This window comes from Neolamprologus brichardi, chromosome 7 (assembly GCF_056152115.1).
Source record: "Neolamprologus brichardi isolate AB-2024 chromosome 7, ASM5615211v1, whole genome shotgun sequence".
Lineage (NCBI taxonomy): Eukaryota > Metazoa > Chordata > Actinopteri > Cichliformes > Cichlidae > Neolamprologus > Neolamprologus brichardi.
This window is the reverse complement of record NC_142110.1, coordinates 13,797,033-13,820,709: the sequence shown is the minus strand read 5'-3', so window position 1 is coordinate 13,820,709 and position 23,677 is coordinate 13,797,033. Positions and strand designations below refer to the sequence as shown.

At 38.7% G+C, this 23,677-nt stretch overlaps 2 protein-coding genes across 2 annotated transcripts; one reads left to right on the top strand and one right to left on the bottom strand.

Annotated features, from left to right (window-relative positions):
* Positions 1-1,696: 1,696 nt before the first annotated feature.
* sema7a (semaphorin 7A (JohnMiltonHagen blood group)) lies at positions 1,697-11,751 on the bottom strand. Its single transcript, XM_006789283.3, has 14 exons — positions 10,826-11,751; positions 10,498-10,637; positions 9,843-9,884; positions 9,663-9,758; positions 9,279-9,381; positions 9,036-9,146; positions 8,634-8,776; positions 7,151-7,329; positions 6,745-6,853; positions 6,039-6,222; positions 5,735-5,847; positions 5,251-5,396; positions 5,001-5,059; positions 1,697-4,885 (listed from the first exon to the last, which is right to left on the bottom strand). Exons 1-14 carry the CDS (start codon positions 10,944-10,946, stop codon positions 4,482-4,484), a joined length of 1,950 nt encoding a protein of 649 aa, XP_006789346.2. The 5' UTR covers positions 10,947-11,751; the 3' UTR covers positions 1,697-4,481.
* A 6,806-nt stretch (positions 11,752-18,557) lies between these two features.
* On the top strand, positions 18,558-23,427 carry commd4 (COMM domain containing 4). The gene is made up of 8 exons (XM_006789284.2): positions 18,558-18,613; positions 18,870-18,941; positions 19,047-19,112; positions 19,208-19,247; positions 21,350-21,469; positions 22,608-22,688; positions 22,794-22,970; positions 23,063-23,427. Exons 1-8 carry the CDS (start codon positions 18,611-18,613, stop codon positions 23,101-23,103), a joined length of 600 nt encoding a protein of 199 aa, XP_006789347.1. The 5' UTR covers positions 18,558-18,610; the 3' UTR covers positions 23,104-23,427.
* The last annotated feature ends 250 nt before the right edge of the window (positions 23,428-23,677 follow it).

Here is a 23,677-nt window from a genome sequence, read left to right as displayed (position 1 = left end):
AGATTTCTTTCTTCTTTATTTTCCAGATGTCTTTTTAAATGCTTTAAACATTTACTTTAACTGTTAAAATCTCACCAGCTCTTTGCTCTGAACCTGCTTCTGCTCCCTCTCTTCACACCACATTTTGTTTCACACCTATTGGAGTACATCCCCAAAAGTATTCCCAAACGTGTGCACACTGTAAATATGTACAGCCTTTCAGATCATTTTAAAACGTCGTCCAGAGTATGTTTATTTAGAAACTTCACAACGCTGTGTTGAGACTTCTCAAACAAAAAGCTTTTGGAAACAATGTGATTTAACTCGCTGTCATAAATCCTAATGTGGCCCTGGAGAGGAGTGATCATTTTAAGGGATTTATTTTAAGATTTAATTAAACACAGCAGTGGAAAATGTCCAGTACAAGCACAGCTACAAACACCTTTTTCAATTATATAAATAAATAAATAAACAAACCCATCTACTTGTTCTACTAGGGATTAAGTTAGGAAACAAGAGGACACACAGATGTTCCCAGGTGTCACCATAAACCTTACTACCCTGAAGTAAGGTACCCTAGTCCTTCTGCCCTGAAGATGACAGAAGGACTAGGGTTTAAAATCGATAGGACAGTATATTTTTAAAAAACAAAAATACAAACAAACCCTGAAGAACAAAAAATTTAAAAAAAATAAAATTAAAAGGTAATTTTTTTTTTAAATGAAATTCAATAAAAGTACAAACACTTAAATGGATAATAATCTGCACTTGACTGGAATTTCAAAAGAAAAACAAAGAACAATTCGAATCAGTCACAGCATGAATATGCCTTCTCTTATACACAAACATACATGTCGAGTAATTACCAAAACATTCAAGTACCCCACAGCTCAAGCAGCTACAGGTTTAGGATTCCTGATGAAGTACTGTACAAATAAAATCAAGCAATATCTCATCTGGTACTTTGTTGTTTATTTTTTCCTGCTCTTTTTTTTAGGTTGTTTTGTTTTTTACTTCAAAGGGAAACCGCCACATCCAAGTTATCACGGAATCATCTGTCGTGACTCACAGACCAGAAGAGAACGTTTGAATTTTCATGTAACACACCAGCACCTACTACAGCAAGTGCAAACAAGTCAGAAGTGACAAAATCACAAACCATACCTTTCTGATACTTTTAGTGCACATGCATACCTTGGAGGATTGCACTGAATCACCCTCCAAGGCCTATCACACCAGATGCATGTCGCATTTCATTTGTTACCCAAGGAATTCACGCTATTCTGAGTAATGTCGACTCCCCGGGGACCTTGGAATTCCCATACACTACACTCTAACTGAGATAATCACTTTCAGGGTGAAATGGGCATGCGAGTATTATTCTAAGCCTTGGCTTGTAGGGTCAGGTTAGCCATGGATTTGTGTTCAGTTCAGGGTAGGCGTTGAAGCGTGAACCGATGTCAGGTCTGTTGGATAACAGCGACCTCTGCTGGCAACGGATTGCAGTTACAGACAGGCGTTGTAAATTCATGTCACGCAAACTATCGTGCGTTCTCAGAAACTTTAAACAACATGACGCACATGTGAAAAGCTACATTTCGAACATTTGCTTTCACTTCTAAGAATTTCCTTAATCGGAATTTGTGTTTGTTTTCCAATAATTTCCTTCCTGAAGTCTTCCTGTGAGAAGAAGGACAGGAAAACTTGGGAGCCGAGGTCCTGAATGAAGATTTATTCTTATCAGAACAGAACAGAAACCAAAAACATGTTTGTCAGTCACCATATCTGTAACCTCAGACACCAATGCAGCACCAGCTTAGTGCTGTGATACCGTAAGTGTTTCTTAACATAGTCCTAAAGTAAAGCCTATCAGTGATGCTTAGCTGTAAGTCCTCTATAACACCACTTGACACATTTCTACAACTTGATGAGGAGTGACTCAGAAAAGAACCCAGACATAAACAAAATGTGAGTGCATGCAGATGGTTTACCAAAGGACAAACCTAGTTGTTAGATCAGGGATTATGTAAATTCTGTCTTAAGCTACAGATTTAGTAAGCTTCATTATAATTATAGTAGTCTAAGACAGACAGAACAACATATGAACCATAAACAGCGGAAAGTACCATCTCCTTCTACAGTGTTAAATATTTGTGTAGACTCTGCAGATCAAAACAGTTAAAACCACATGGCTGTAAATCAGAGCCTACAACAACATAGTGTGTCAGTGGCTGAAAGAGCGTGTTTTCCTAGAATGAAACTGCAACAACAGGGTTTGGTCAACAGAGTGTGGCCAAAAGACTGAGACCACCACTGTGAGAGCCAAGTTCAGAATCAAGTGTTACACCATAATGGATAATGGATGCTGTGTTATCTCATATTTGGAGACAGGGTGAGAGAAGCATAAACAACACAAGGTTTCCATGGAGTTTCTGGACTTCAATTAGTTAATCTGAAAGAAAATCTTACAGCCGTATCGTATCAGACTCCACCCAAATTCCTTTCCATTTCTTGTTTTTGTCTATGCACATACACTGTAGTGCCCCCCCCCCCCCAAAAAAAATCTCTTTACATAAGCAGGATGTACTCTGTGCAGTCATTAAGAACGCTGAGACTAGATCTAGGTAAAAGACAGCTTAAGCTCAAGATCCTTGCTTTGTCATCTGCCCTCTTGTCATGCTGAAAGTTATTTACTGAGTACTCTGACTGATGAAAACACAGCGTGCTAAGATTAAATAATAATATCTTACCTAATAGGATGACTCCTTGTGAACAGTAAATTGTCACACTCTTTTTTTATGATGAAGAAATCATTACAAGACATTAGCAAGTTTTCTTATCTCTTTAAATATTTTGTGAATAATGAAATAAATAATACTTTTCATGTAAATACATTTTTTTAACATTCAGGATTAAATAATTTAACGCTGTACCAAAATACATGTGTGTAAGGCAACATGATGACACAAGCTATAAAGAGACATTATGTTAAATTCATAGAATTAAAGCAACACAAGGCACAGCTTACTACATTCTGGTGTAAATAAAGTTTTAAGTGGTTTATTAGCTACATTATTGCTCTATAACACTCTTTATCAAGGGACTAAAGCAATAATTCAGGTAAGGAATCTGACTCCATCTCAGGCTACTGAGGCCAACTCTGCGTTCTTTAGAGGTTTGCTCTACAAGGTGATTGTAATAATTCATTTTAACAATATTATGTGCACCATTTTATTTGTATTATAGTATAGGTCATGAAAAAAAAGAAAAAAAGAAAAGTGCTATCAGTGCTATAATACTGTCAAACTGAAGGGACACAAAATGTGTACAAAAATAAGTTTTTTTTTCTTATGGAGGTACTCCATCTTGAACATCCTTTCCAGTATAATAATACGCCTCCTCTGCACTTCCCCAAACCGTTGACTCATTTCTAATCCCAACAAAACAAAATCTCTACCACCTCCAGCTCGGCCTCCTGTCTTTTTTGTCACTGCCGCCGTCTTCAAACCGCACATCATAACAGGTCTCACTGCCATCTTGTAAACCTTCCCTTTCACTCTTGCTGTTATCCTTCTGTCACAAATCACCCCGACAATCGTTTCCATCCACTCCACACTACCTGCACTTGCTTCTTCTCCTCTTTTATGCATTATCCCTGCTGTGGATGAGCAATGCCAACTCATCCACCTTCACTATCCCTATTCTGCGCAGCGTCAGGAAAACACATACTCACTGAAATTGGGTACGTGTTAGAAATGATAACACTACAAATAGGCCAACTTTTTGCATGTTTTAGAGTATTTTTGACATAAATGCTTTTAAATACTGAGAGAAGCCATTTCCCAATATGCAAAGCCAAATATTTTCATTGTGCATTTTTAAGATACCTTTCTGAGCACTGAGACGGCTAGGCAAAAAGAAGGTGGAGACACATTTCTAAATTATCTGGTCAGCAGTGCAATGTCAAAACAGATCATTTACATTTTTTTGGTTCTATATGGACCAAAGTGGAACGAGCTCTCTTCCCTTCAGTTTGTATAAGACTTACAATTAAGCAGACTTACTGTTTAAATATTGTCTGTGGCCCTTTGACTGGAAGCTTTCCTACTTACACTCATTGTTTAATAGTGTTGTTGACTTGAGATATACATTCATGTATAGAGGAATTACCTCTGATTACTTTCTGTGCCTTCCATTTCCTTGATTGTGTTAAAAGGAAGAAAGGTACTCAGCTAAAGTGTTTTATGTAAGATGCTGCGATGTTTTCAATCACCATTAGAGACCATTCAAGCTGTGCACTGCTGACCGGTTGTACTGCTTTCTTTTGTCTTTCCCCTTCCTGTTCGAGCCCCTCTTTGAAACAAACTTTTTTCACAGCAGAAATGTTTCTGTGTTAGGTTCCGCTAAAGGCTTGACATGGATTTCCGTTAGTGCTGCATGAGTACAGAGGGCCTGACATTTTGACACTGCAAATTAAAAGTAGTGAGTAACAGAGAGTCAGTTCAAAAAGAAGTTATTGCTACAAGCAGCGTGATCCATGTCATCTCTGGAATAAGAGCTGGTGCAGCGTTCCAGTTGTCAGGTGTATTGCTTTTTGAGCACCTTTTTGGTTCTTGGTTCTCTATGAGCTCGTATGTTCCCACCACTTTGATGTAGTCTTTCTCTTCTGAAATACATCTGTACGTGCCATACTTCTCCTGTGACATGGAAGGAATGAGGTGCAGACAGTTGGTAAGCATCTGCAAACAAGGACTCTTTTGGCCTTTTTGCTCCCATGTATACTCAGCGTGGTAGGAGTCTATAGGACAGGACAGATAGAAAGGCGCACCCTGGGGGACTGAATGAACTGTCCTCAAATGCACTGATGATAGTGGAGGTATCTCACGTTTGGTCCGGTTTCTTAGCTCTTGGAAAAAAGAAAGAAAGGGGGGAAAAAAGGGAAAGAGAGCGATCAGAGAGATCAGACTAAATTTGTTCCTGGAATCTACAGCAAGATGAATAAATGTGTCATCATTAGCTACCTTTAACTGTTAAATTGCATACGTTTGTTTTCCCATCCATGATATTCTGAATGCTCCCGCTGCAAAGACGAATAAAACACGTTTCAGTGAGTGATGTTTCTGCAAGATTTTTTGCTCTTTGATTATCTGTCAATTCAATTCTGATAAAGAATATGCAAAGGATTCATTTCTACAGCTGTGTCAGGTATTGTGCAAAACATAATAATAAAATGTGCCAGAGGGTCTTGGTAAGACTGCTGCTCGCACTTACGGGACAGTCGAGGTGCATCCATCGTTAGTCCAGGCACAGTATGGATCCCGGGCCAGAACACATTCTTCGCAAGACTTGCTGTACTCCTGACAACTCTGAAGGTTCACTGCAGTTATTCTCTCAGCAGACCCCACAATTAATGTTTTCTGAGCAAAGGAAGACAAAAATCTAAATTTACTTTAAACCTGGATGAAAAGATTTTATTTTTGGTGAAATTGTAGACTCTATAGCCTGCTTATTGATAGACTTGGCTTTTCCTGGCGCTAGACAACTAATGCACACGAGGTGTTTGTCAGCTGAAAATAGCTGCATGTGAAGCACAAAAGCAATGACCCGACAGATAAAATGCGACGCTCTGCAAAAAGAAATAGCAACATCGTGTTTCACTGAAGGTGGGCGCTGACAGCAGCTGAGAGAAACACTGATGCCAGAACGGCAAAGCACAGTGCTCTGCACTTAGTATGGCATTTTAAATGAACCCTACCTTTTTAGAGTCAAGCTTCATTGACTGTATGATTGAAGAGTTGGAGAGCTGCGTTTCAGATATGATAAAAGGTTCTGACCCAGACTCCAAGACTTTATGGATCTTCCCGGAATCTGTTGGAACAGGAATTTGATATTGCGTTATTTTTTGCAAGTGACATATCTGGCTAGGTATTTTTAGCTTATTGTTCCTAACAGATATTACAGACAATGCATTCTTAAAATGTAAGACAATTGAAGGGCAGCGAAGGCGCTAATGACAAAACAAGATCCCAAGGACCCTGTGCTGTTGAACAATGACATACCAGTAGCTAGAAGCAGAATGTTATAAAATCTTTGGTCTGCAGCCTGAACTCTGTCCACGACTATCTTGGTGTAGTTGTTGGTGCTTATATAAAAAGGATCTGAGTCAACCCAGTCGGCCATTTCTGAGTGATCCTTCACAATATTGACTGTGTCACGTGGCAAAGACTTGCTGTTCGTGGAACACTGAAAAATAAATGCAAAAATAGTCTGTATACTGGATGAAAGGCAAAAAAAAATAAATAGTCAGAATTGTCCAAAAACAAAGCACAGACAAACTTTTCCACATCATAAATTACAGGGGTGGTTTTATTTACAAAATATAGCAACATGAACAGAGAAAGGACCGCGATCGGTGTCAGCCCCTTTTTGAAACTTGCATTATGGTTGTGCCACAATGAGGGGAAACTGCAAATACAAAGGGCCTTCATTTGTTCCATTTAATCTCAGTGGATGTCAAATATATAAACACAGTCTCTATGATGGAAACAATGAATGTGATGAAACAGTCCATGCACACAGCTGTTTCCATGTCTTTTTTTTTTTTTTTTAAACCACAGGTCGTACTCATGCACATGATATAGAATAAACTGCTTAGACTGCATGTGAGCCAAACGAAAATAGAAATGTAAAAATAAAAGAATTAGAGGAAGTTGTCTGTAAATTCTGTTTCTGTAAAGTAACATAGCAACATAATAAAGTTCTTACCGTTCCTGGCCTTGGCGTGGGAACGTTGTCGTTGTAGCCCTTGAATTTGGAGTTCTCAAATATATTTTCAATCATTTTTATTGTATAGATGCAGACTGCTGTAGAATTCCTAGAGGAGATATAAGAAAGAAAGATTGCCAGAGCGTTCATCATAGGTTTAAATCATCTGTGAATTTGTTATTGCCTCAGCTCATGGGAGTGGAAGAAGGGCAACACCCTTGAAAATGAGGACAAACAGTTGACCAACAGTCTAACATCATGTGTTTTTGGAGCTACAGTCCTAGGATACAAGGAATGGAAAGTCATGTTGCTAAAGCAATACTGCCCATCTTAATGTTTTGCTTTTGATTGTGGTGTCACTCTCATGTTTACATGTTGCTTAGCTATTAAAAATGAAGCATCTAACCAGTTGCTCGTGAAGAGGGCATAGACCCTGGTGTCTTGCCAGTTGTCTGCGTGCATCACATAAACATCTTGGAGGCGGTTAAAATACAGCGACTCCTTTGGAATTCCACACACAAGACGAGCCTTGAGAAAAGATGTCCACATGTTCTGGAAGAATCGTTTTGATCCACCTTCATCCACCTGAAATATGATACCGACAGAAGGAAACTCATTAATCCTGCTTCGGCTGAAGGTTATTCGATGCAGATGCCATTACATTGAGCTGCATAAGAAATGTGAAACGAGAACACCTGAACACTTTTAGGGCAAGTCTCGTTTTGCACAGATGTCAAGCGAGGATGCCGAAAACAACATTTTAGCAAAATGAAAGCTTTTCGGGCTGGTTCATGTAAAGTAGATGAAGTCCAATTTTTTGGTATTGGTGGTGGGTCAAAGGTTTGTTTGCTTTTGCTTGGTTGTGCAAATCAATATTTTCTTGTGATGGTTTTAAACTAACATGACTAATGCAACATCCTGATATAAGAGGAAATACTGGGTGAGCATAACTACTGCTTCCATAAAAACATAAAGCCTAACATCAACATCAAGCACCTCTAATCTGACAGACTTTAGTATCTTGTTTCTTCTTTATGGAAAATTATGCAGATTATTACGGTAAAAGAAACATGGCAAACCATCACAAAGTAATATTAGAATTATTCACAATCGCTGCCTTTAATTTAGATTCAGTACAGCAGACGGTGGTAACATAAAATAAGATATCAAGTGGATATTACATTTAAGTATCGACTTGTTTCAAGTTGTTCTCTTTTCATTCATTACTAAAGTTGCAAGACATGAAGCTGAGTTTTTAAGCTCATCTCACAGTTTGTTTGTTTTTTAGCCGTGTCATTTTAGGCAACTGTACTGTTGATGTGTCAAAAAGTATTTGTTCAACCTCAGACTGAACTGACTGACTCAACCTTTCCTGTGCTGTCTATTACCACACCCTCTCACACATACTGAGACAATAATGCCTCTCCTTTATTTTAATGGGCATGATCACATTTTGCCATTCATTATGAATATTGTTGTTCTAAAGCTTACAACATTATTACAACATTTTCCAACTGTGTGGCAAGTGAACTGAAACCCACTTCAAATTTGCTTCAAGTACTTTGGTGTTGGACATACTCTGTCAATGGCCGAGCCTTGTACTCATGCCAAACGCATTCGCAAAACTTTATCCAGTTGTAGATCAAATTAGACTGAAGGCCAAGTTCAAAGGTGGGTGTGGTCCATCCTATGAGGACTGGGCACAAAGGGTCCCAGAATGAGTGGGCACAATCCACCTTCCAAAATGCTTGAAAAAGGTTTGCTTATGTAGTCACAGCAAGACTTTTGATTGTTCCTAATTCTTGAAAGTGAGATGAAGATGTTTTAGAGAATTTATCTGTACGCAAAGTTGAGTTTCATTGATGTTAGCTCAACTTTTTTCACCATACCTTACAAACTCTGGCAACCCTAGATATCAGTGGGTCAGCCTCTCGGTTGTGGTCTGAGTTCTTCTCACGGAAAAAGACATAAATTTTCTCATTGTCTGGGTCGTCCTTCCGCTGCACCCATGACGCAGAGACGAACGTGGGCTCTGTGAAAACATGATAAAAATTTTTTTTAAAAAAATGTGTTTACAGTGTGGCACGAACTGAAAAAAAAGAAAAAAAAGAAAAAAAACAAAACAGAAAGCCTGCCACATCGAACCTGAACCAAAGCATAATTACCCTACAATGAGGTGAGGAGTAAACAAGACAAACTTTTAAGTCAAACATATTCTGATTATATGACACCAATGTATTAAATTACAGTAGTTTTCCTCTATTATAAAATAAGAGCAGGTATTTATTTACCTGAGACCCAGCTGTCATACATCCAGACATTAGTCCTGCGGCCAGCTTGTCTTCTGAACTGCAATGTACTTCCATCAGCATCCAAAGGTGCTGCTGCATACAGATCCCCTTCTAAAAATAGCCAATACACCAAATTGAAAGGGGCAAAAATGTTGAATTTTTGAATAATCAGTTACATTAATCTGCACACTGATAATTAAAACCTTGAAAACATGATAACTACAAAAGCGGCGTGTAACATACCTACTGTGAGCGATAGGGAGTTCTGTGTGTAGATAAATGGAGCGATTCCTGTCCCGTCACGACTATCGAATATTTCAAGAGACCGATTGTTCACTGAAGGGCGCTGCAGGGTCACAGAGAGTCAACAGAACACAGTGACATTACTTCAAGAGAACTGTGACGGGAAACCACAAAACACCAGACACCCAGCACCTTCATTAAATTATAGATGAGGGCACCCAATTAAAGTTTAACAAGAAGCACCAGAGCTCCACTCCTTAATTGTCTCTTCTCTGGTGTTTCTTGTAACTAGTTTAGTTTCCATTAACTTGTCACAGAAGTGCAGAAAGTCACACACTTTTAGTCTACGGTTTAACACATTTAACACTTTTTAGAATCACTCACAAGTTGCCAGCACTCTGGTTTCTGTCCGTTCGTCCCGCAGACAAACAGGTTGTTCTGAAACTTCTCAATGACAGTGATAACATTTTCACAGGGGTCCTATGACACAGAGAGAACTTTGTTATGCAAACATTTTCACAATGCATTTATTAGCACATCTCTGATCATTCTGTAATCACTGACCTCTTGGCATTCCTCTTGCCCCGTTGCATTCAGATGAAATTTCTGTCAACACATTGATTGTAGACAGATTATCCATAACTTTAGCAACATTTCAAAAACATAAGAAGCATCTGAAACAATCACTAAGAAACTAATTACCGCACTGTCTACTGAAATAGCTGTCTGATAGATTAATAAAAGGATAGACTAAAACCAGTTCCCTTAATTCAAATGTCTTCTTGATTCCCTTCAGCTCCTCTTCCCACAGCACGACATCCATTAGTGATATCAATGATAAGACCCATTTCTTCTCTTATGGTCAAGAATCATTTACTTATTAAAAATTTAACATTAAGATAAAAAAAAAAGGTCATACTGAAATTTCTGGTTTATTACATATTCTATTCTTAATGAATCTGTCTGTGCCATGAGCTCAGCACCTGGACCTCTTAATGAGCACTTTGAGGCTACAGTACAAGGTCTTGTATGGCAGACAGACGCTTATTAGGACTGTCACAGCCATCTGTTGGGTTTAATGGCTCTAGCTGTAAAACTACAGCAGCTCTACTGCTTAACCCTACAGGAATTGAGGGGAAAAAAGAAACACCACCAACAACATAATAAGAAAACATAAATAAAGACCATCGTTAGTTTACAACATGTTGCTCCAACCCACCTCTATGACGTGGAAGTCGTCCACATTGAGTTTCAATATAAAATCATTGCCTCCCAGGTACAGTTCATCTGAGCCCTCCTCATAGAACAACACACTGTGGTTCTGATTAATTTGGTATTCAAGCCCAACGCTCAGAATATCTGCAGGGTGAAAAAGCATCTCATAATAATGCTTTAATCAGGAATTACCACATTCTGCACTTACATCAAAACATGAGAAGATGAATCGGATTTGTCCTTGCAGTGTTTTTGACTAAAGTGAATAGGAAACAAACACCACAGCTTTCGTAATGTAATACTGCCACTGTGTCGATGTTAACGCAACCTACCTTTGCTCAGAAGTCGAGGAGTATTTTTGGACCCGAGAGTCGGTGTATCCTTCAAACCAGCAGAAAGAGCTGGCTGTAAATCCCCGACAAGCCAAAATAAAGAGAAAAGAAAAGGCTTCATGTTGCGCCTTAGCTGCTGAGCTGCACTACAATCCCTTTGCACCCTCAAAAGCAATCTGCTCGACTCGCTCCATCCTCTTGACTATAAAAGCCTCGTGGGCGTGACATGCTGTTCGCTAGACTGCCTTATATAAAACACAAGTCTTAGAAATATATTGATTGTTTCTTGTGTCAATTTAATATAATAATTTCTTCTTTATTCGTGGGGTTTGCGTCACCTATCATATTAAAAACCTCGTATAGATGACGTTATTTATTGCACTGGGCTGAGCCTGTAGCCCGAAAAAAAAAGTCGATTGGACTTCGGATAGCCTTATACTGCAAGATCAGACTGACTGTAATCCTTTTAACACCGACTGCTTCACTATTAAATCCTTTCGTAAATCGACCTTACTGGACACCGAAATTCTGGACACCCTTTAGGTCCATTGTTTTAAATGAACCTTCTTCCTCGTTACAAGATAAATACTGTCGAGGAAAAAATCTATCAGCAAAAGTTCATTATTTATATCACGTTTGAATGAAGTTTCTACGAGAATTAAAGGTATGTGGCATTGTAAATGCTGTTCGGGTAGTTTACCTGCAAGCAGCTCCCCTGCTTTGAAGCACAGTCATCTACGCGGGTCTAATGGCGTTCTCACGAGATCAAGGTGTGAGATATGTTAACAACTTCTTTTTTATGGAGAAAGGAGAAAAATTGCCACAAACAGAACACCAATGCGTTCTCAGGCCAGCCGAGAGACATAATATGGAACACCTCACCAAGGAGGCGCCCAGGAGTCCTTGTCCCTTGTCAGATGCTCAAACCATCTCAACTGGCTCATTTTGATGTGATGGGGCAGCGGCTGTAGTCTGAGCCCCTCCCGGATGGCCGAAATTCTTACCCGATTTAGGGAGAGGCCAGCCACCCTTTGGAGGAAGCCCATTTCCAGCGCTTTTATCCGCGATCTCGTTCTTTCGGTCACTACCCAAATATAAATAGTAAAGACATCAGGATAGATAGCAAAAAATAAAAGATATACAGTCTAGAGGAACATATACAAACTAAAGTAATATATACAAAACAAGAAAAAGGCACACAACCACTTTGCTTACAAGCAAAACACTTCAAAGGGACTTGGTGTGAGTATACAGTCCCTATGTGAGTGGCCTGAGTGATGAGGGTTACTCAGACCATGGCTGAGATTGGTGAGGTTGGTGGGCAGGGGTGGGTGTGGGGAGTGTTTGTTAACAGTCACAATGGCCCACCGGGAAAAGCTGTTAGTCAGTCTGGAGGTGTGGAATCTGAGTGACCTGAGGCGGTGACCAGAGGGCAGCGGGTCACACAGGTGCTATGCAGGGTGCAAGGAGTACCCTGTGATGAGTCTGGTTTTTCTGAGACAGGTGGAAATGATAATAGCCTATAGGGGTCGCAGAGGGCAGCCAATAATTTTTTTGGATGGTGTTGACTACCCTCTGTGCAGGCTTCCTGTAAGCAGTAGTGGCCCCTGCGTACCAAACTCCCAGGCAGTAGGAGAACACACTCTCCACTACTCCTTATATTTTAATGTTAAATCAAATACTTGCTGGGACCAACAGAGGTAGTAGATAGTGCAGTGATAAGCAAGGTTTTATACCGAAACTGATTGGTTGATGTTCAGTTTTTAGAGGTACATTTTAAAAAGTTTTTTCTGCCTTTGCAAACTACACCTCTACCACCATCTCTGCAGAATTACCCCATACATTTTAATTAGGTGGTCCTTTTGGAGTCTCTGGGTGGGTTTACTCTCACTGGTTCCCCAGACTAAAAACCAGCAATTAACTTGGAAATGCAAAGGGGAAAGCAAAATATCCTTTTAGAGTTTTTTAAAGTGTAAAAATAAGAAACAATGTAGAGAAATATCAAGAAAAACAAAGGTTACATCTGGCATATCCTTTGAAACAGGAGAAAGGGCACAGCAGCATGAGGTTATTTTGGATTAGCCTGTTTATTCCAGTGAAAAACAGAGATTAATTTTTATATACAGTGAAACATGGAAGTACCCTAAATAGTTATTTTTGTATTTAATGTGGCCTAAAAGCTGTTTAAAGAATCATGTGTTTACGTGTGAGGCAGGTTTTCCAGCTGTGGTATTTCTATATTTGCTTTTCAAGATGACCATGTGTCTTTTTCCAACATAACAACTTGAAGCTGCAGGTTTTTTTCGTTCTAGCTTTGTGGCTTTTTTTCTGTACCGGAACACAAACAAGATGCTTTATTGCATACAAACACGTCCTTTTTTAAATTTACCAAACAATCTTATTTGTCTGAAATTGTAAATCTAACTTGTGGTTCCCTGAAGGGTGTCTCACAATAAAGCCCTATGTTCAAAATGTCACCAACTCACTCATAGTTTTATTATGTTCATATGCACAGAAAGAGGAGTTAGAGATTACACAGAGCATTGAGCTCAACAAGCAACAACATTTATGCCCCTTTCTGCAACGAAGGTCAGTTTTTAATCAGGTGGACAAACCACACAGAGATCACAACGAGGGCACTGGGAAAACCTTCCACATTTCAGTAATATTCACATTTCAGTTACACCCTGAACATTTTTCTCTTTTGTTTTACTGCTGCTTATTGTGTGCATCCATGACTATGTAAATATTTAGCTCAAGTCCTCTTAGCTCTGTAGAGGTTGTCCAAAAATGCTGGAGTCTGTGTGATATAAACTGATCATGCTTGCCGAATGTACCTTTTTCCTGTTGTTCATTGCAGTCTGGATAATCCACATAATTGTTGCTATAAGCCATTAAGGAACTGCCACACATTTCTTTAGTTGGTCCCATGTGTGCAACACATCAAAAGCAAACACATATACACCTTCCAAAGCAACAAACCTGTTCTTTATTGATATCTCTTATCTATATATCTTATATATCTCTTACATTTATAATATTTCTTTAATAATATTTCTTTAAGAGGAACCACACAGCCCATAGAGACCTGCATACACTCAAGGAGGAGTGTCCTGATTAAAATAAAAGAATGGTAAACCAATAAATGTTACTGAACTGGATTTACTGTCAATCCTCCTGTTTCTACTGGATAACCTCTGATGATTGCACCTCTACAGGTTCAGCACCTTAGATTTTAATTACTGATCATCACGCAGGTCACTTCAATATCCCTTAGACCGATACCCTGCTATACCATATAAATAAGTTACTCAAATCTAACTTAATCACACATATTTTTTCACTGTATTACATAAAAAATAAAGTAAAAAAAATACAGGTTGTAAGGTATGTTTGTGTCTCATAAATGATATATTTGCCGTCTTCTTTGCGTCACAGCACATGACACTGGAACGTTCCGCATAGTTTTTCATACTTTTTAACAGACGTATGGTCATGACTACCTATGAGGTGGCTGAGGTCTAGTGGTTTGTATTTTATTTTTAAAAACAAGACCATAAAAACTGGCATGAATCCCTGTGTGACCGGGGAGTTTTGGTTTAAAGTATTTAAATGAAACATTAAGAAAATGGATGTACTCAGATTTTGAATGCACAATTTACTGCAAATGTGTGCTGAATTTGGCACTGAGAAAACATTTTGTGCTAAATGTGGCTCTGCTGTGTTCTGTTAGAAGTGTTCATGTTTGGAATTGGGTGGGGCAGATGTTATCAGTATGTAATCCAGGAGTGTACAACTCCAGGCCTCAAGGGCTGGTGTCCTGCAGATTTTAGATATCACCCTGGGTAAACACACCTGAATCAAATGATTAGTTCATTACCAGGCCTCTGAAGAACTTCAAGACATGTTGAGGAGGTAATTTGGCCATTTAAATCAGCTGTGTTGGATCAAGGACACATCTAAAACCTGTAGGACACCGACCCTTGAGGCCTGGAGTTGGACACCCCTGGAATTTTACAATAAGCCCCGTCCATTGGCCCGTCAATGCGGTAAAGTCATCTTCTTTTTTATTATCTGTTTCTCCTGCTCCTCTTCATCTTTCTCCTTCACCACTGCTTTCTCAACTCAAGATTCATCTGATGAACTGACATCACGGCTCTAACACAAGACAATGTGCATAGATATGCAAATTTTTCCAGATATTGCCGTAATTACTTGTTGTCAGCAGATTAGACATGTGATCCTCCCATCTACGGACAGCTGACAATCAGCCGGCTAAACCACAACAACAGCTGGTTATAAGCTAACATTATGCAAGCTAATGTTAGGCTCAAGTGTCCTAAAAGTCACATAAAAGTCACACTCTCCCTATACATAAAAGTTACCCTCTAACAAGCAGTTTGATTACATTCTCACATTGTATGAGAGAACATCACGGAACCGGTTCTAAGAGAGTGTGTTGGGGAACTCACTATGACGTTGACATCTCTCTTTCCCAAGCTGTGTTGCCTGTTTGTAAGAGGTCCATTATTTCCCCTGTGCTTGAAGACTCATCTGTGAAGGGCATTACCACGAATGGCTGATTTTATCCCACATTAAGGATTCGGTTGACATTACTGTGGATCCACAACAGTATGAGTACACAAAGAGTTTTTTCTGATGCACTATCAGCTGTTATCAACCCTGCTCTAACTCATTTACTCATGGCCTTATTTGTCTGATTAGAAAGAACAAAACATACTGCACAGGAATCCAAGGTTGTAACTTAGGCTCACTGAGAGAGAGGAAGAATGTGAATGCTTAGTTTGGAGGGGGGCTGAAGCTATAAGAATGTGAGAAGCGTTTAGACACTTTGAGATTTTGCCAGACACCCTCCCGGGCACGTCTCCTGTCTGGACGTCTGTAATGCTTAAAGTCTTTGTATGGAATTATAAGAATTGTATTGATAAAGTGATTGTTGATTGAGCATTAAACACCGTGTGTTGTTCTTCCTCCAGCCCAAAGATCAAAGAGGTGGGGTTTTAACAGTAGCATATCATAATTTCACAGACACTAGCCAATAAATGTTATTGTCGGGGTTGAGAAAATCGATGCAAAACTGGGTTCTAGACTTCTTGACAGGCAGGCCAGAGTCTGCAAACATGTATGGTTCTTTGTCCTCCACCATCATACTCAGCACTGGCTAAGTATCTGGACAGTCATATCAATTCAGTTCAATTCAACTTCATTTATACAGTGCCAAATCACAACAACAGTTGCCTCAATGCACTTTATATTGTAAGGTAGACCCTACAATAATAAATACAGAGAAAAAACCAACAATCATATGACCCCCTATGAGCAAGCACTTTGGCAACAGTGGGAAGGAAAAACTCCCTTTTAACAGGAAGAAACCTCCGGCAGAACCAGGCTCAGGGAGGGGCGGGGCCATCTGCTGCGATCGGTTGGGGTGAGAGAAGGAAGACAGGATAAAGACATGCTGTGGAAGAGAGACAGAGATTAATAACAAGTATGATTCAATGCAGAGAGGTCTGTTAACACATAGTGAGTGAGGAAGGTGACGGAAAAGGAAAAACTCAATGCATCATGGGAGTCACCCAGCAGCCTATGCCTATTGCAGCATAACTAAGGGAGGATTCAGGGTCACCTGATCCAGCCCTAACTATATGCTTTAGCAAAAAGGAAGGTTTTAAGCCTAATCTTAAAAGTAGAGATAGTGACTGTCTCATGAATCCAAACGGAAGACTGATTCCACAGAAGAGGGGCCTGAAAACTGAAAGCTCTCCCTCCCATTCTGCTTTCAAATACTCTAGGAACAACAAGTAAGCCTGAAGTGCGAGAGCAAAGTGCTCTAATGGGGTGATATGGTACTACAAGGTCATTAAGATAAGATGGGGCCTGATTATTTAAGACCTTATGTGAGGAGCAGGATTTTGAATTAATCGGTTTTTAGAACTTCCTGATAATAATGAATTACAGTAGTCTAGCCTAGAAGTAATAAATGCGTGAACTAGTTTTTCAGCATCACTCTGAGACAGGATATTTCTAATTTCAGGAGGTTTGCAGATGACACAGCTGTTGCTTATCTTATCTCCAACAAGTATAGAATAGAATAGAATAGAATAGTCCTTTAATTGTCCCACAAGGGGAAATTTGGCTGCAACAGCAGCAAAAAACCACATATACAAACAGAACAGGACACGGAACCGAAACACACACAGTTTTCACAGAAAGAATATTTATATCATGGACAATAGTAACAAAAACAAAGTACTGTACAGAGTCTATCTAAAGGAGAGAGATGGAAGAACTTGTTCTCGATCACTGGGGTGAAGACGAAAGAGATGGTGGTAAATTTTAGGAGGGGTTCACATGCCTCATTCCCTCCTTAGAGCAGAAGCTGTGGAGTTGGTGACCACAGTCAACTACCTATGTACGCATATGTCCAACAATTACTCACAAATACAGACAATATTATTAAGCTCACCAATGCTGTTTTTATGAGGCTGAAGCAGGATGTCATCGGTGCAGCTCTACTTTCTTTGTCGCATTGTGTGGTCGAAAGCATCCTAAACTCCTCTATGATTAGAAACTGCGTAAGCCAATAAGAAAGTGCTGCAAAGAGTGGTTTAATCTCAAAGAAGGCTGCGTAGCCTCACACCTGTACAACAAGGCTGAGGTGCAGCTTTTTCCATGAGGCTGTAAGGTTAATGAACTTGGAACGAAAAAGAAAGACAGAGAAATTGTCCAGGGAGAAGAACTGTGCTGATGAAGATGTTCAGACAGGTAGAGATGAACATGAAGGTGTGCATCATAACTTTATGAGGGTGGCATAGAAATCAAATAGGGAGTCAAAATCAAAGCCTTTTTTAAACACATGTGCAGGTGTTACATATGGTTAAATTGATTCACATGCAGTAAGTATAAACATGTTTCATATAAATATAGTCTGTAAGTTAATTATTTTCTGTAGCCCACATAATTAAACTTTTCAGTTACACTATACATTTTGATTTTCTGTAATGTACAACCTCCATAATAAATAAATACAAACGGCATATCTGTCTGTCTGTCTGTCTACGTACCTATACATACATATACGTACATATATGTATATGTACGTATATGTATGTATACATGTGTATATATGTATAGATATATAGATAGAGATAGATAGATATCATGACTCCGAATTTACTGGCCTGTCATTAAAATTTTAAAACCTTGAAGTCCACTCAACACAAGCTGAAATACAGAATCAACGTGGCTGCAGCTTGTTGCTATGTCAGCTTAATCACATGCTGGTCATGTGATTTGGAGGTGTGGCACACAGAGTGATAATGACACTCACCTTCATTCCATCTTCAAACTGTTAATGCTATCTTATCTCAATAAACAGCGCCGTCATATGCAAAATGATGCCACCCCTCTAAATACGCCCCTGGTAATATCTGAATATGTGATCAGTTATAGCTGACTAATTTATGTTAACTGTGCATACTTACGTGCTCTACCATTCGCATGCACGTGCATAAGCGTCACCTGCGTGTATTTTATGATATAGTACTAAACCTCTGGTTAAATGAAAAAATAAATACGGACCTTACATCTAACCCACACTAAACTGTCTAACTCTGAAAGAGAGAGAATGGGAGAGTGAGAACAACCTGCAAAAAAAGGAGGAACAAGGGTGCTGCAGCCAGGCCGTCACGTGACCTAAGACATCGTCCAATTAGATGCAAAGAAAAAAACTCGTCTTCCGGTTGTCTTCCTTCTTCAACAACCATGGTAAGCTCGTTCGCTCTTTATCTCATTATTTAATGCGGTCTAATTCATTGATAATTCTGTGAAATTGTCGGATTATGTAGTCGCTTTATGTATAAACGCAATGACGGATAATTTACCTCAAAGGCGTCGACCTTTAGTGCTGCTGCTAGTTAGCAAGCAGGCCAAGCCAGTAGCCCATTTTTTGAGCCTTCTGTGACTGTAAATACTGTAATTTTTGCACAGTGTATGAACTTATGAGTGACCCTCTTTGTCCTAGCGGTTCCGTTTCTGTGGAGACTTGGACTGCCCAGATTGGGTACTTGCCGAAATCAGCACGTTAGCAAAAATTGTGAGTAAAAGAAACCATAAGAGATAAAGTTGTTACTGGCACCAGTTTATTGATTTTATTTTTTTTTTTATAACGAATATATTTTCTATTCCATTAATGTAACAGTCAAGTGTCAAGATGAAGCTACTTTGTGCTCAAGTGCTGAAGGATTTGCTTGGAGAGGGCATTGATGTAAGTTGTTGGACATTTCTACAGGCTCATCATATGTAGACTGTAGTTTTGAAACACACACATCTGTGGTGTCTTCTCTCTCGCTTCATTTACAGTATGAAAAAGTTGGAAAGCTTACTGCAGATGCAAAGTTTGGTAAGTGTCTCTTGTGTTGTTTCTCTGAGAGAGATGCAACAATTACATTTCAAGGCGCTTAACATTTCTGTCTGCAGACATATGACTGGCTCTTTGTATTTAGATTCAAGATTCTAGAAGTTCCAACTTTACATTTCTATAATATTTGATCTTCGTGCATTTGATCAATCATAACATCTGCCTGTCCTAACTGACCAGTAACCCTCCCTGGGGGAATACAAGTATTTGTTCACTTTATTTATTATTGTTATTATTATTATCATTATTTATATTTATGTATTAACTGTAAATATGTGCAATTACTATGTAAGACAATGTACTTAAAATGTTTATAATATGTACTTAAAGTATGAAAATATATAAAAAAGATATGTATATAAAATCTCCAAACTATGGATCGCAACATTTTTAGGCAAATCTGGCATGATCGATCAGAAAAATGTTACATATATTTGATGATTTGAGATGGAAATTATTTATTTATTTATTTATTTTTGTTAATGACGCAACATTTAACTGTTGTGGTAGTTAGGGGGGAATGATGGCTGAGGGTGGAGCTGGTTTGATTGCAGAGGCCAACCAAATGCCCTCTGCAGTTACTATGTAGGTTGAGGTGTCTCTCATTTGAATCAGTTAGCTTGTTGAGTTCTATTATTTTGTTAAACACTATTTAACAAAATAATGAAACTAGCGTTTCATTAAGTTGACTTTTTTATGAGCCCACTTATTTCTTAAAATAGTGTTAAAGCAACTCCAAAACAACACAGCAGGCACAGTATTTGTGCAATAAACCATTGTTTGTGGAAAACAATCTTGACCTATAGCTATTGTTTGAGCTTCCCTGGACAGGTCTAGCTACTCTGCCACTAACTCAGACTCCTCTCTCCACACACCCTCCCAAGATGCTAACGCATAAAATACAGGAGAGACCTAATTAGGTGATCACTGCCAGCCAGCCTCCTGTGGCACTGCCCCCTGATATTGCTGCATCACCCCTACCCTGCAACTGTCACAAACCACACCCTGCCCGTACAAGCTTATTTCCATGAATGTGTATTTTTGATATTATTTTGAATCTTTTTGGGGAGATATTGTAACCCAGATTTTGTAAATTACACATGTGGCTCTAAGTCTTTGGCTGCTTGGTCCTTGATAAAAAGGTTTTGTGACTATGCCTGTTAAAAAGCAGTAATCCTACCTCATTTAAATTTGAACATTGTCCTCTTCAGGTTAATTTCTCTGGAAGTAGTGCTGTGCAGCTTCTAACACTGTCTAAAAAAGCAGCAAAGTCCAGCATATTAAAATATTGAATATCTTCTTAAACCTTAATTTCATATTAGAGAAGAGTACAAAGCTACAAAAAACAAACAAATCTGGTTGCTGGCCTGAAGCTGATCTTGCTGGTGTGGAAATAAAGTTCTGAGCTTTCATAGTGTTGTTAGTAGTTGCCAAAAGGCATGATAGCACAATCCTGACTTCACATCATTTGTGGTGAGTTTTCTTCTTCTGGGCCCTGAGAACATTACAGTTGAATAGTGTCTTAACACTTTAAACCTTTAGGGGTTGAATTCAGTGGCCAGGCCTCATTCTCATTCATTCTGTTGTTTGTGCTCCTGACTTGACGTGTGACCTTTGAGCTTGGAGCCTGCATGTTTTTCCTGTTGACACTGCTGATTAGACACATGGTAGTAGCCAGAGACTCAGATCGCATGACAAGTGATGATCTTGATTATAACAAATGGGTCAGTTTGACACAAAAGTCTGTTTTCTCACCGTGCCACTTGGTAGTTTATCATGAATGAGTGGCTAGACAGGTGAGTTGTTAGAACGGGACTTCATGAAAGTCATTAAAACATAGCAAGAGCACTCAAAGGGGTTCAGAAGTGCACAAGAATTGGCTTTAGGGGAGCAGCATTAAAATTCTTTTTTTATGGAAGAACAGAAATTAGTGATTACACATTGTAAATGGACTAAGTTGTGGAGCATTCCTGGTCTATCTAATTTGCCTTACACATAAGTCTTTAACACTGTTCAACTTAAATTTTGTTTTTTTTACAATTTCTGTCAGATAAGCTGTTTTGTGTCAATAAACCATTTTGCAGAGAGCGGAGACATCAAAGCTAGTGTGGCAGTGCTCAGCTTTATTTTCTCCAGTGCAGCGAAGCATGACGTTGACAGTGAATCTCTATCCAGTGAGCTACAACAGCTTGGTCTGCCTAAAGGTAAGCCCCTGTGTTTGTGTCCAAAGGTTGGTATAAAAATAAATGCACAGTCTACAACTTGATATGCACCGATCTGTTCTCATGCCTGAATCTTTGCCAAGATTCAGGCAGATTTTCTAACAAAAACACAAGTGACTAGTTTAATCTAACATCTAATATCCTGGGGAAATATCTCACATGGGGATAATGTGGAACAAGAGCAGCTAAATGCAGAGTTTATGTTACAGGATTTTAATATTTTATTTCTAGAGTATGAGCACAGAAGTATAATAGAGGAAGGATTTTTAGAAACTCCTGTATTGCATTAGTTCAAAATCATTTATTGTGTTTTTTTTAACAAATGTCCTCAGGATGATGTTAGAGGATATTATAGCTATTAAATGGGTGTGTAAGGGATCATTTTTGCCAAGTGAAACTGGTATACTGAAAAATGAGAAGCTGTAATGTATTTCTGTAATTAATTTTTTTTAACGTATGCATGTGTATGAACGCATGCTGATTATTATCATTGTTTTTCATATTGTGAATAGATTTTTGACTTGGTGAAGCAAAGACAGTTTTCCACTAACATGGACAGTAAAGTTATTCTGTTCTATTGTTTCCTATTCATGGCCTGTTGTGTTGGTTCTTTCCTTTTTAACTACATTCTATGAATGTGGATTGACAATAAAAGAAAAAAGCAGTACATAATGAACAACAAAGGCAATGCTGATTTACAGACTGGGTGGTGCATTGCTGTATCAACAACTCTATAAAAGTGGTGTTAACACATTTGCCTTACACATGGACAATCCCCCTTTTGAGGATGAGTGGAGACACAAGCTAGCACGCTTCCAGCGGTCCCTCCCTGCATAAACCACAGTCAGGAAGGCCATCTGTGCCACATCAGTCCACCCTTTGGAAAATAAGAAGCCCAAAGTTTCACCATGATTTTTGTTTGTTACATTATAAATAAAAATGACAGATGGCTTTCTGCCTGAGATTTTGAGATTGTATGTTATGTTTCAGAAATAGTAAAAGGTTTATTTTATTTGATAAATATTAAATACTTCTAAGGACTTTGTAACAATAATTAGTTCTTCAGCTAATCGTCAGCTGAAACACTCAAATTATTTTTTTCTACTCAATATTTCTTTAGAGCACACTACAGGGCTGTGCAAGTCCTACGAAGACAAGCACGTTGCACTGCGGGAGAAATTAAGAGAGACAAGCCTGCGATGTAAGTGTTTCTGCCTTTCCTATTCAAGAAAGAAGAGAAAATTAATGATGGCTGCTGCTAGGAAGTTGATGACTGAGCACTGACATCATTCTGCTTTGTGATCAGTGGGTCGACTGGACTCTGTTTCTTGGCGAGTGGACTACACTTTGAGCTCCAGTGAACTGAGGGAGGTGAATCAACCAACAATTCAACTTAAACTGCAGAGGCAAGGAGCAGAATCAGGTGCCCCAGAGACAACTGTGGTGTCTGTTTCTGCTGACAAGTTCAGAGTGTTGCTTGCTGGTGAGTTCAGCATCTTTTAAAATACTTTCCTTTTTTTTGTCTTTTAATTTGCCAGACCTGTGATGTTATTTTTTGTCTCTGTACTTTTTCAGAGCTCAAACAAGCCCAGGTTCTAATGAACTCACTACAATGAACAACAGACGTCACTTTCTGAAAACCGATGATAATGATGATTAACTGCCTAAAGTGCCATACTTACAAGTTGTACAGTGTTATGTATTCTTCCTAAAAAATGTAATTCCTTGTGTCTCTCAACTGATATTTAGTTGTATTTTTCTACCATTTTAGTAAAAATTAGTAGAAATGTGTCCAGATTGTGTGATATTTGTTACTGAAGTAAAAAAATAATGATCATTGTTTAAAAAAGATGTTGCTTGTATCACTCAACACATTTAATTATGTTAATTATTTGTGTTTTACCTCTGTATGCTTATAAATAAAAACAAGGTAAAACGTATCTGGATTGATTATAATGAAGGTACAATAACACCGAATCCATAAGATACTTGTGACACATATGATTTATTTAATATATAACGCCACCGTAAATCATGTTGATTACAGCCAATTTAACAATGTGATCAAAGATATTAGACATTTAAAAAAAGTTGGAAATCACTTCCTGGTTTCCGCAGCGCCTACAATTCCCATCATGCATCGGTTTATTTGCTAGGAATTTATTTATTTTAGCCGTTTTAAGTAAATAA

Coding starts and splice junctions, on each gene's coding strand:
- sema7a (XM_006789283.3), bottom strand. CDS start 10,946: ATGAAGCCTTTTCTTTTCTCTTTATTTTGGCTTGTCGGGGATTTACAG. Junction 9,759..9,842: donor GGCAAGAGGAATGCCAAGAG/GTCAGTGATTAC, acceptor TCTGTGTCATAG/GACCCCTGTGAAAATGTTAT. Junction 6,854..7,150: donor GCCCTCTTCACGAGCAACTG/GTTAGATGCTTC, acceptor TATCTCCTCTAG/GAATTCTACAGCAGTCTGCA.
- commd4 (XM_006789284.2), top strand. Junction 19,113..19,207: donor TGCTTGGAGAGGGCATTGAT/GTAAGTTGTTGG, acceptor CTTCATTTACAG/TATGAAAAAGTTGGAAAGCT. Junction 21,470..22,607: donor ACAGCTTGGTCTGCCTAAAG/GTAAGCCCCTGT, acceptor ATATTTCTTTAG/AGCACACTACAGGGCTGTGC.